Here is a 13,062-nt window from a genome sequence, read left to right on the forward strand (position 1 = left end):
CTCTGTGCTCCCCATTTGGGGTTTTCTTGGTAGATACCAAGTTTGCCATTTCCTTCTGCTCATTTTACAAATGAGGAAACGGAGGCAAACAGAATTAAATAACTAGCCCAGCACTCCATGGTTAGTATGTGTCTGAGGTTATATCTGAACTCAAGTTTTTCTGATTCTAGGTCCCCTGCTCTACCTGTTACCCTACCTAGCAAATAAATCTTAGAGAGTGACTGGCTCTTATATCAAGAATTCTCCTGCCTGAAGCTGGCTCCTTGCCCAGAATCCTGAAAGTCTGGCTTATAGAATTGAACTATAGATAAAGCCCATTCCACCTCTATTCATACTAATTAAATAAAAATTACCAAGTGGGACTGGTGATATTGACTTGAGAGCAAGGATCTTGAAGGTTCCTTCTAGACCTGAAATTTTATGAATATAAGAGAGAGCCAAAGAACTAGAAACTGAGTGGATGTCCATCAGTTGGGGAATGGCTGAATAAATTGTGGTATATGAATGTTACGGAATTTTATCGTTCTGTAAGAAATGACCAGCAGAATGATTTCATAAAGTCCTGGAGAGACTTACAGGAACTGATGCTGAGTGAAGGGAGTAAAATCAAGAGAACATTGTACACAGCAACAAGATAACATGATGATCAATAGTGATGGACTTGGCTTTCTTCAACAGTGAGGTGATTCAAGCCAATTCTATTAGATTTAAAATGAAGAGAGCCATCTGCATCCAAAAAGAGGATTGTAGACTCTGAATGTGGATCATAACATGGTATTTTCAATTTTTGGTTCTTGTTTGCTTGTTTTTTTCTCATTTTCCCCCTTTTTGATCTGATTGTTCTTGTGCAGCCTAATAAATGTGAAACCGTGTATAGAAGATTTGTACATGTTTAACACAGTAGATTATTTGCTGTCTAGGAAGGGAGTAAGATGAAAAGAGGGAGAAAAATTTGGAACATAAGATTTTGCAAAGGTGAATGTTAAAAACTATCTTTGCATGTATTTTGAAAATAAAAACTATTATTAAAAAAAAAAAAGTGTCAGTGGCAGAAAGAAGATAGAAGTGAATTGAGATGGCCCACATCCCATCACCTCTAGTTATCCCATTAACTCTTGGTTTTTGTCTAACTTCCAGTTTGTTGTAGGTCTGGAACTGTTCATTTCTCCCCTCCCTCTCTCCTTTTCTCTACTTGGCAAAATGCCTTTTGGAGGTAGTCATGAGGAATAACTATGTTTAGCCTACAGAAGAAATGATCTGAAGATGTTGAGTTAGGAGGAATGAAAGCATTCCTTACGTATTTGAAAGGCACAGGAGAGAGACTGGATATGTTCTATTAAGCCATGTAAGGAAGAACTAGGGCCAGTGCACACAAGAAAGAATATATATATATATATATATTTTTTTTTTTTTTGCCTCAGCCTGGGGGGAAAAGACACCTTGGAAATCAAAGCTGTCTCAAAGTAGAATGGGCTGCTTTGGTCAACTGGAAATATATAAATAAAGGCTAGAGATCACCAGTCTAGAGCTGGAGAGAGACCTTAAAAGTCACCTTGTCCAACTCTTCACTAAGCAGATGAAAAAAGAAGTCCAGAGTTAAGTGACTTGCTGAAGTCACACCATGAGATGTGAGAGATAGTATTCCTTCTTAATTAAGGGAGGGACTTAATGATCTTTCCAAGTTGAAGATAGGACATCGAATAAGTTAGAAGTATTGAAGAGTCCTTATCCTTAGCCACAATCTAAAGCATAACCTTCATCTTCCTAGCAATGAGCTACCTTACAAGGAAGATTTTCCAAGAGCCTCCATGCCCACAAGCTAAGGAGTCTTTAAAATATTTTGTCATTTGAATTAAGAAAAATAACCAGTTTTGTGTGCCAAAAACAATCAAAAGGTATTTCAACATATAGATTACTCCTTAATTTTGAGAAGTTTTATTTGCCATTTATATAATGCTTTAAAGTAATTTAAAGTGATAAAAGAGAATAAGTCTCACAATAATCCTATATCATTAACTATTTTACCCAGAGAAGGAAATTGAGGAAATTAATGCTTCAGCATTAAATGATTTGCCCAAATGAATTCTACTAAGTAGAATGAGTATTTGACTTCCTGTCTTTCTGATTCTAAAAATATTACTCTGCTATAGGGCACTCTAAGAAGTAGAATTGTTTTTTCTTGAAAAGTAAAACTGATTTAAAGATACTATACCCACAAATTTCTTCCCTGAAAAACTTCATTTACAACATCTCTTCCTTACAAAACATTTTTACAGAGGAAAAACCTTTATTGCTGGAGTCATGGAGCTCCCCTTGTGAGTCACTCTCTCACTTTTCCCTCTTGTTTTCCAGTTGGGTGATAAGTAAGCATTTACTAGATTAGACAATAGTGAAGTGCAAAGGTGGTCCATTCTTGTCCAGCTTTCCAGCTACATTCACCAAGTGAAATGGCACTAAGATTCACTCACCTGATAGGAAATACCATCCTTCCGGGTATTCAGCCCAATCTCATCCATAGAAGGGGTGCTCATCATCACCTCAGTCATGTCAGCTGATCTCAGATAATCAGGGCTGCCAAGAGATCAGAGATACAAAATGAAGGGAAAGTGATTGATCCCACTCTTCAGGTCACACCGTTCCACCACAAGGAAATGGGATAAGAGGTCAAAGGATCATGGACTGAGGCAGCGTGGTACAGAGGCAGGGCAGTAGATTAGGAGTCAGGAAGATGAATTCAGATCATGAGGACATTATGAGCTGTGTGTTCCTGGGCAAGGCATTTTTCTGTGTCTCAAGTTTTCTCACATCTCAAATGAGGGAGTTGTGCTTGATGTCTTCTGGAAGGCAGGTAAGTAGCACAATAGGTGCTGGGTCTATTCTGTCAATTCTGGGCAAGTCACTTAATCTCTGCCTCAGTTTCCTTGAATGTAAATAGATAATTATTCCTGTAACTTTTCAGCACTGTTGCAAGAATTAAACGATATAATGATTGTAAAGAGCTTAGAACAGTATCTGGTACATGGTAGGGGCTTACAACGTATTTCCTCTTCTCATTCTAAGGTCCCTTCTAACTCTAGATTTAGGATTTAGAGCTGGAAGGAACTTTGCAAGAACAACTTTTTCATCTAAATGAAGACTCATCAGAGAGATTAAGTTACTTAACTGAATTATCTTAATTTAGTAAGTGCTAAGTCTTATGAATCTAGCAGCATTTGAAGTTCTTAATCACAAAACTCTTAAGGAAGAGGGAAGGCAGAGAGAGAAATATTGAAGCCCTTGAATAACTGATCTCTTAGCCATTGACCATTGATCTTAAACTTACTGGAGAAAAGATAATCAAAGATAAATTTATTTTTTGCACTTCTTTCTAAAAGTTCTGAGTCTTGAAGAATCTCAGATCATAAAACTTAGAAATGTAAGATATCCTAAAAGTAATTTAGCTCAACCCTTTTCATTTACCAATGAAGAAAGTGAAACCAAAAAAATATATAATTTACCAGAAGTCACAGAGGTAAAAAGTAACAGAGGAAAGACCTCAGATCAGAAACCAGACTCCAAATTCATCCCTCCCTCCCCCACTGGATCATTTATATCCTTGTTCTCAGTCTGGTTCCTTTATATCTTAGGAATGGAAGGCAGAGGAGTTATTTCATATCTCTCTCTTCTCTTCTCTTCTCTCTCTCTCTCTCTCTCTGTCTCTCTCTCTCTGTTTCTCTCTCTGTCTGTCTCTCTCTCTTTCTCTCTCTGTCTCTCCCCTGTCTCTCTCTCTTCTCTCTCTCTCTCTCTGTCTCTGTCTCTCTCTTTTCTCTCTCTCTCTGTCTCTTTCTCTCTCTCTTTTCTTTCTCTCTCTCTCTGTCTGTTTCTCTCTCTCTCTTTTTCTCTCTCTGTCTCTGTCTGTCTGTCTGTCTGTCTCTCTCTCAATTATCGTAAATAAAGTGTTTCCTTGAAAGGTTTCTGTTATTAATAACAATGATGAGGATAATGACAAAAGTACAAAACTGTCACTTTATAAAAAGATTCAACACAGAGAGTGGTGTCTATATCTCTCTACCACATGTATAGATAAAAGTTCCAAATATGGAGGTTTTCAGAATTCCCCCACAGTCCTTGGTGCCTCTAAATTAAAGCATGTCCTCTCCACATCCTAGGTGAATTTGTACTTTCCCACATGACACATTGGCCAACATTCACTTTTCTAACACCAAATACAAACCTGACCAGCTCCATGCTGGAAGCAGCAAGGATACTCACTCTCTTAATGACTGTCTGTCTTTGCCTGCACAAGGCAATTTCTAAAGGAAAAGCAGCCAGAGAAACATTTCTACCCCAAGTGTGTAGTTAGTGCACAGGCAAAGTGGGCAAGGGCACAGGACCCTGGGACACGGTGTCCATTCCCATATAGCCTAGGGTGCATGCCCTCCACCCATTCCTCTTATCTTCACTATCTCACACATGCACACACAAAACAACACTAAACACAAGGCAGGCAGAGCTTGAAAGGAAACAAAAGCCGGCTCCTTCTTGCTATAGCTACTAAGATGTAGGTTTTCCAAAAATTAATGCTTCTCTCCCTGGACGATGAGGTAGGTTAGCCAAGACTGGCTTGCCAGCCTGCCTGGATGCTCACTAGCTGAAGTTGGTAAAGGCAGCTGGAGAAGTTGGAGGTGAGGGACGGGGCCTGAGGATCCCCAGCAGTTATTTGTCTCCTGAGTCCAGCAGCCACACCCGGCTTAAGGGGACACTGGCTTCTCCAGGGGCTTCAAGTCCATCAATTCTCCCTCTAGAGAGAGAGCAGGGTTGAGGAACAGGCAGCATGCAGCCATCCTGAGCCCTGGCTTGCCCCGTGTCAGAGCCCCTTCCCCCCACTCCTCCCAGTGAGCTGATCCCCAGCTGAGGGAAGAAGGGGTGAAGGTGTGGGAGAAGGCCCAGCAGCCCCACATTTGCAGCCCATTGGCTGGGGCCTTTCCTTCCTTCTCACTAGGGTCTGGGGCTACAGCTGTGAAAAGTGGAGAGCAAAAAGCTGCAAACTTTCCGGCTCCATCTCAGCTTAGCAGCTTCAGGCTAGCTGCAAGCGGCCACTTCACCCTGCTGGCTTGGTACATGCAAGCCTGCCTTGCCAGGAAACAAACACCCTGGTTGGGGCCCAGGGTTCCTCTAGAAGCTTCTATTTCTCACACGTGGGAATAGGTTTTGCAGGCACTAAGCTCGCTTTCCTTGGCACCCCCTCCCCAATGTAGGGGAGATGCTAAATGTTTGCTCGAATCCCTTCCCCTCCAGCAGGAAGGAAGCAAGCTCTGAGCTCCTGCAGGAGGTCGACTCTGAGGCCCGGCTCTGCAAACCACACTGCTCTTCCTCCTCCCCTCACAATTTCCACAACCCCTCCACTGGTGAAGCCCCAGAACTCCGGGATCACTGCCCCCTGCCCCTGGGGGTCTCAGACTCCCAGCCCCACTGCCCTAAGGATCTCAGCATACCCCCACCGGTTCAGTGCCCAGCTCCAAACACGCCCCGATTAGTACAGCCCTTCCCCTTCGTCCACTCTTCTCCCCCACCGCTCCCAGACCCAGCAGCCCCCGAATCCAGCCCAGGTTGTGGGTTTGTGCTCTCGCGGCTCTTTTCTTGCTGCTGGGTCTTGATCAGCCACCTCCCTCCCCGACTCCCAGACAAATCGAGTGGTTTCAAAGGCATTCCTCTCAGAAAGGGGGAGAAGGAAAGCGATGGGGTCAAAAGGATGCAGCGTTCCTCGCAGTGAGTGCGGGGAGAAGGCACGCGCGCACACACGCGCACACTCGCGCGCGCACACATACAGATATTGTATCACCACTCTCCCCCCCGCCGCCCCCAGCTCATCCATAGGAGGTCTTCTCCTCTAACACCCAGTACCAGTGAGCCGTCACACTACCCTCTCAAGCCCATCTCCCGCACGCTACAGCAAGACTTGCATGCAAATGCAAGGAAAAAAATGAGGTGGGGGGGGGGGGACAACGGGAGGGGAAGAAGAGAGGAAGAAGGGGAAAGAAGACAATGTTTCTTCCCAAAATCAAGCAGCACTCAAAAGATTCTGTCGTCAATCCTTATTTGAGGAGGGGGCATTTGGAGCACAGGGCGGAGTGGAGAGGATTTCAGTCCCGGGTGCTACAGTCTCTCCCCCATCAGCACCCCTAGTTTTCAAGCACTTATGCAAAACCTCCAAGTTCACCGTCTTTGTCTGGGTTCTTTCAATACCTTCCTGGGCACTTAAGTCCCCTTATTCCTCTCCCCTTTGACCTCCACCCAACACCGACAGACCCAGAAACCCACACACGCATTCGCACACGCACACACACCTTGGGTGCGACTTGGGCATTTAGCGGCTGATCACCTAGAAAGGAGAGCCGCCCCTCCTCATTAAGTCAGAGCAGTCAGTAGTCACAGTCCTACAGGGACGGACCCCGGGATGGGAAGACGGGCTGCTGGCTAGACCCCGCCGTGCAACAGCGCCAAGGGTAAAGAATGAATACTCACCAGTGAATGGGGAAATATACAGACATGAAGTCCTAAGGGAGGCTGACCCACGCCCTTGGATATTTAAAAAACGGTCCCCGGGCCAGAGGAAAGAGGGCACTGCAGGGTGCCGGTGCCCAGCAGTTTTCTCTAGCTTTTAGGGGAAACGGGGCGATTCACCGTCCCGGGACACCCCCTTCGGAGGAAAAGATCTCAGGCTCCCACCTCTTCCAACCACCACCCGGAGGAAAGGCTAGCAAGCAGAGGTGGCGATTCCCTTCCCAATGAGCTCTCAGCCCCACAAAGAGCCCGTGAAGCCGTATTTATAGGAGAAGAGGGAGGCGGGCCTTGAATCCCGGAGGCCCCGCCTATCCTCCCCCCCACAACTGGAATAACGTCACCAAAATCATGAATGGTTTCGTAGCTGCGAGCTAGTGCCTGCGGCTCCGCCAAGCTCCACAGAAGGGCCCTGGTTTGCTGCAGCTCCCCCCTTTTCCCCTCCTCGTTCCCCCAACCCATTCCCGTGCGCGAGCGCGCGCGTACACACACAGAGAGACAGACAGACAAACATACACACGCGCGCGCACACACACGCACACACTCATCCCTCTTCCCTGCAAATCGCTCGCTGATTCTGCGGGTGCATGCACCCCCATCTCAAATCCAATCAGCTCCATTTCTCCCCCCACCCGAAGTAAGCTGTCTCATTCGGGTTCCTGGAGAAGGGGTGGGAGATCTCGGAACGTAAAGAAAGATGGGGTGGAAGTGGGGGGTGGGAGTGCGAAGATTGTACGTGCGTGGAATCCGTGTCCTTGGAATCCTCGTACAGATGGCCATGCATTTCAATGCAAATGAGTCGTGCTTTAAAAGAAGAGCCTTCCCACCTCCCCTGGCCCCTTCCCATCCCCAATTCGGCATCCATTCATGGGAGCTCATTCTCGGTCGTCGGCATCTGCACCAACGCCTTCGCCCAGCTATTGCCGCCCACCCCTATCCCGCGCCCAAGGTTTCGGCACGAGACGGAGTCCGGGCAGTCCCAGAGTATAGCCCCCTTTGGAAGCCTCCTCTTGACCAGAATCCCTTCCCCGGCCCCCGGTTCCCGCGCCCGGAGCTGCTCCTTTCTTTTTCGGAAGAGCGACCCTGGCTAGGAGCTCCTTGCGGAATATTAAAGACTCTGAGAGGGAGACTCGGAGTTGTGTGATTTCGAAAGGGGTCGTTTTGAGCCCCTGCTGTTCGCGGAAGGGCTAAACATATATGCCCACATCCATGCCTTCCTGGCTGTCTCCATGCATATAACTGTGTATAAATATATATTTATAAATGTCGCACGTATGCACATATGTGCATATATGTATGGATACGTGAGGGTGCCAGAGAGGATGGAGTCTCATCCTGGGTTTTTTCCATGAGACGTATACATACACACACTCCGTGGCAACGGTTGGGGAGGGAGGCAGAGAGGCGGGCAGGGAGGGGACAGATCACCCCACAGCCAGAGCTCCCCGACCAAGCTCAGAGGAAGTCTGGTTTTACACCGGAGAAGCTAAGACCTGACAATTCCTCTTAATCTCACTCCTCCGTTTGGGGTCTTGGAATAACCATGACGGTCTTGTTTGTTTGGCCACTGTCCTTGTGCACACCCTACTCCCCTCCCCCAACCCCTTACCCAGAAGCCAGTCTGGGAGCCAGAAGCCCTGAGTTGAGGTAGCTTGAGAAGGATGCTTTTTTGCTTTCTTTAATCTAAATCTGAGTTATTCTACCTGGGGAAAAATGGAGATAGTAACACATCTATCCCAGCAAAGGTGGGTTGGGTGGTTTGGGGGGCGCAGGAAAAGCAATAGAATGAAGGGGAAAGACCCACCTGTTTTTAAGCCAGTTAGATCTCTATGAAAGGCAATAAGCGTACAAAAAACACGGACTGTATCCATACCTTAGGCAAAGGCTGAGGAATGTGCAGTATATGCCAGAATCTGTGTACAGAATCTTCTTTCCTTCTTTATACTAAATAGTAATGAGAAGACCACCCTCTGTCTCTCTTTACTTCCAGTTCTTCCACTCATCCTCCAGCAACCAGTGCTTTAAAGGGGGGAGGAAGGAAGAACAACACAAAAAAAGGTCCCCATAGAGATGCATAGGAATAGTAGTTGGATAAGAGGCAATGTTTCTATGGACAGACTACCAACATAAAACTCAAAGTGTGTCTCAGTAACACCAAACAAAGGGAAATTCTTTGGACTTTTTTTTTTTTTTCAGAGGGTGTGGGGAAACTGCCCAAAGTTGCTGTCTGGGATGAAGGATGTTGTAATCTTATTTAGTAAAATGAGAATGTAAACTACACAAAAGTCTGTGATCTATGATCTTTACCAAGGAAGGGAGAGAGAATGCCCTGGCAGAAGATAATGGAGGCTTTAGAGAGAGAGAGCAGATTCTGGAGACTGAGGTTGAGGAAGGCCTGGCAATAACCAGCTTTTCTCCTTTTCCTCCCAGATATATAAATCACAGACCCACACCCATTCACAGAATGCTTTCCTGGAGGAAAAGAATGTTCCACCACTTCTGCATTACAAAAGCCACACTTTGCTTTTTCTATGTCATCTGCCTTTTGGGAGCTTTCAAAACTTCAGAGAAAAATTAGATCAATGTTCCTAAGAAGTTCTCTTTGGTAAGAAGTGAACTATGTTGAAGTTTATGTGGCCAGTGACTTTCCAAGTCCTGGATTTTTTCCTGTTCCTCCAACTGATGCCCATTTCAAACAGAATTCTCCTGTATCAAGATGTTGGGATCTATGTGATGGGGTCTTCCCTTGATGCAACCTAATTGTCCCATATATTTTGTCTTATGTATTCAATTCAATAAACATTTATTAGGCACTGTCTGCTTTAGTTTTTTCATCTGTAAAATGGGGATAATAATAGTGCCTGCCTTCTAGGGTTGTCCTGTGGCTAAATAAAATGAGATGACATTTGTAAAATGCTTTGCAAACTTTCAACAATTTTCTAAAATATAGCTACCATTATTATTCAAATCCTATCAAATCAAATCCTATTATTCAAATTCAAATACTCCCTGGCCAAGTGACCCTGAGCACTTACTTGACCTTTGAGTTTCCTTTATCTATAAAAATGAGGGTGGTCTCTGAGCTCCCTTCTCACTCTAGCTCTATGATCTTATAGTTACAACTCATTGCCTCATGTGGTGTCTGCTTGGCAGGGGCCCTAGTTGATTTTTTACAACCAAGCAATAAACTCAACATAAAAGTGATAATTCCATTGGCAAGGACTGGATATTCTGGTGCCCAGCAGAGCCAGTCCAGCAGGAGTAAGCAAACACATTCACTATGTTGGGAACCTGTGAGCTTCTTAAAATATCTGAATCAATTACAGGGTTTAAAAAATAAAGTGATGTGTGGGAGGGGAGGATGTTTCCAAGTCAATTTTATATGTGAAACTCATTTAATAATCGAAAGGATTGGTAAAAGGTGGGGGAAGGAGAAGGAAAGAAAAACAAAGATTATCTCATCTAGTTCAATTCTCAACTCATTCTGAAACAAATAGACCTCCCTCTTCTTTCTCTTGAGTTCCTTATTTACCATTTGGGAGGCAGCTGTTGCAGATAGAAAGAACATTGAACCTAGAGAGAGTTCAGGATACCTAGCTAAGTCCTGGTTCTGATCTAACAGGTGTTATGGAACATGGCACACAGTAGGTTCCCCTACTAAACATTTGCTGAAACTAATTGGGAAGTGAATTTTTTTCACGCTTCATTTCAGCTCAAAGATATGTTTCCTGGCTCCCTTCCCTCCTCTAGAATGAAGAGTCTTTGAGCTTTGAGTCTATAACTATTTGCCTTCAGCAACTTTGAAGCTGTTGGGTCCCTTTATTATTTTTTTCTCTTTTATTCATACTGAGAGGCCTTTGAATCAAAGGGAGATTTATAAGCAGGGACCTCAACGAGATCTTTCATATCTAGGACTGAAAGTAAAACACATAACTGGAAACCATCCAAAACTCTCATGTCCAATTAAGGAAATATTAAGGAGAGAGAGAGAGAGAGAGAGAGAGAGAGAGAGAGAGAGAGAGAGAGAGAGAGAGAGAGAGAGAGAGAGAGAGAGAGAACGAGAGAGAGAGCAAGAGAACGAGAGAGAGAGCGAGCGAGAGAGAGAGAGAGAGAGAAGAGAGAGAGAGAGAGAGAGAGAGAGCAAGAGAGAGAGAGAAAGAGAACAAGAGAGAGAGAGAGAAAGAGAACAAGAGAGAGAGAGAGAGAGACAGACAGACAAAGAGACAGAGACAGAGACAGACAGAAAGACAGAGATTCAAGAATGTGCGTATTTCCTCTCCCTCTCCCTTTCCCTCTTTTCTTCTCCTTCTCCCCCCTCTTTCCCTCCCTTTCAACACACACACCCACACCCACATACACAAACATACACACACTTTGACAGAAAGAGAATTGCATAGCCTCTAGATTCATATTATATAATAAGATGCTCTGTAGAGTGGGAGCCAGCAAGCTGTTCGCTTTTTTTCTTGGATTAGTATGAGAGAGGCTTCAGAATACAGATCAATCCACACAAGATCTCTACATACCCAAGCTTTCATTTTTACTCACAGCCCTGACTAGCCAAGCTCTGTGGTCTCAGACAGCTATAAAAATAGGAAGACACTTACACAAGTTTCTCTTGGGCAGCCAAAGCATTTTTGGTTTTCCTTTGAAATGTTTAGGATGCTGGGGAGCCCTCTCTGTGGGCAGCTGTCTTCTTGATGGCTGATTTCACACCCACTATTCCTCTAAGTCATTAAAAAGTAAGTTATGCATGGGGACTGATTCCACCTGTACACTTCTGCCAGCTGGGTAACCCTAGCTAACAGAGGCTCACTTTCATCTCCAATGTATTTTCACACCCACATGAGTGCCTGGTCTCAGGATCTGATAGCTGAGTCCATATTATACCATACTACATTTTGGAGCTCTTGAAGGCATTTATTTACTTCTACTGCCTATGCACTAAAGTAGAAATGTATTTGGAAATAGGAATAAATATCCAAGTGCAATTACTGGATTATGTATAACTTTACTACATTATAGAATTTACAAGAAATTAGCATTATTTAAAGTGCTAGAATAATTCAGGTGATTGTTGCATAGTTAACTTCCTTCTAAGTTATATGGAGTTATCATTGGTATTTCTCTTCTATTAAGGTAGTTCTCGGCATAGTGATTAGCTAGGATCATAGAATTAGATGTGGAAGGGACCTTAAAGGTTTCCTAGTTCAATTGCCTCCTAATGTAGAGGAGGAAAGTGAGTCTTAGAAAGGTTAGGTTGGCTAAGGTGATGCAGGTAAGGAGAGGCAAGACAAAACCCAGATCCTCGTGCCCTCTAGCCCTCTTGCCCCTTAAATCAATGTTCATAAGTCAATTTTATCCTACCAGTGAGACCTCCCCTTCCAGTAGAATGCAGAGTAATAAGCAACATATCAGAAGCCAAGAATCCTGGGTTCTAATTGTGGCTCTCATAGTCACTAGATGTAACCTGGAATACGTGTTTTTCCCCTACCTGAATCTTAGTTTCCTCACCTGTCAAATGAAAGTTTAACTAAATAATCACTAAGGTCTCTTTTGATTACAAACTTCTATTATTCTGTGGTCCTTTTTGTAATTCTGATATCATGCATCTTTCTAAGTAATGGCACAATGGAGAGATGGCTAGACTTGAGCTAAGAAGACTTAAACTCAAGTCCAGCTTCTGACAAAATACCTGTGTGACCATGGAAAAGTCACTTAATATCTCTGAGATTTTTCTCTTTATCTGAAAAATGGGGATAGTAATTGAGTAAATATTTTCCTCATAAGACTATATGCAAAATACTCTGTAAACCTTAATGCATTATATGATTGTAATTCTTAATTTATCAATCTACAAACATTACTATATGTCACGCTCTAGGTTAGATACTGGGGAGATAAAGGCAAAAGCAAAACCAGTTCCCGACCTGATCTTAAATGCCCTATTATATTAGGGACCTAAATTTTTTTTTTGGCCAAATTATTCCTCTATTTTCTGCAACAAAAATCATTTGGATCAAGATCCTAGATAAATATTTTCATCTCAATCTATTGGCTTCTTTTAAGACTTAGATCAAATCCAATCTGATTGTTCAAAAGGTCTTTCTGAATCCCATCCTGCTTCTTTCCTCTCCCCACTGCTGATATATCTCATTTATACTGTATGTATTTTGTATGTACATAGTTGTTTGAATGTTGTATCCCCACTCCCTTCCTAAGACGATGGGAGCTTCCTGAAGCCAGGGACTATGTTTTTGCCTTTCCTAATATCTCCAATATCTATCCCAATATTAGGCACATAGTAGGCACTTAATGAATGATAGAAATTATTTCAAATTTACTTGTGAATAGTTCCTTCATTTAATATATCTGTTTGCATTTCCAAGCTTGGAAGTTCTTAAGCCAAAGGAATACCTTACTAATCATGGAATTACCCCAAGCTGCAGGTAGGGTGGCTCTGGGGGTCAAAGGGACCTTCAAATCATATCACATAGATGAATGTCCAGTAGACAACTCTGT

General features: G+C 43.7%; 1 protein-coding gene across 2 annotated transcripts in view; it reads right to left on the minus strand.

Moving 5' to 3' along the window:
- Window positions 1-8,520, minus strand: part of LBH (LBH regulator of WNT signaling pathway) — a 31,893-nt gene extending 23,373 nt beyond the window's left edge. The window contains exons 1-2 of one of the 2 annotated variants that reach the window (XM_051976204.1): window positions 8,414-8,520; window positions 2,469-2,571 (exon numbers count right to left, since the gene is read on the minus strand). In XM_051976204.1, coding sequence (XP_051832164.1) covers window positions 2,469-2,546 — 78 coding nt within the window. In that variant the 5' untranslated portion in view covers window positions 2,547-2,571; window positions 8,414-8,520. Of the gene's footprint in view, window positions 1-2,468; window positions 2,572-6,504; window positions 6,787-8,413 lie in introns of those variants that run through there. The other variant, XM_051976203.1, reaches the window with a different exon arrangement.
- Between the last annotated feature and the right edge of the window lie 4,542 nt (window positions 8,521-13,062).

Source organism: Antechinus flavipes, chromosome 2 (assembly GCF_016432865.1).
Source record: "Antechinus flavipes isolate AdamAnt ecotype Samford, QLD, Australia chromosome 2, AdamAnt_v2, whole genome shotgun sequence".
NCBI lineage: Eukaryota > Metazoa > Chordata > Mammalia > Dasyuromorphia > Dasyuridae > Antechinus > Antechinus flavipes.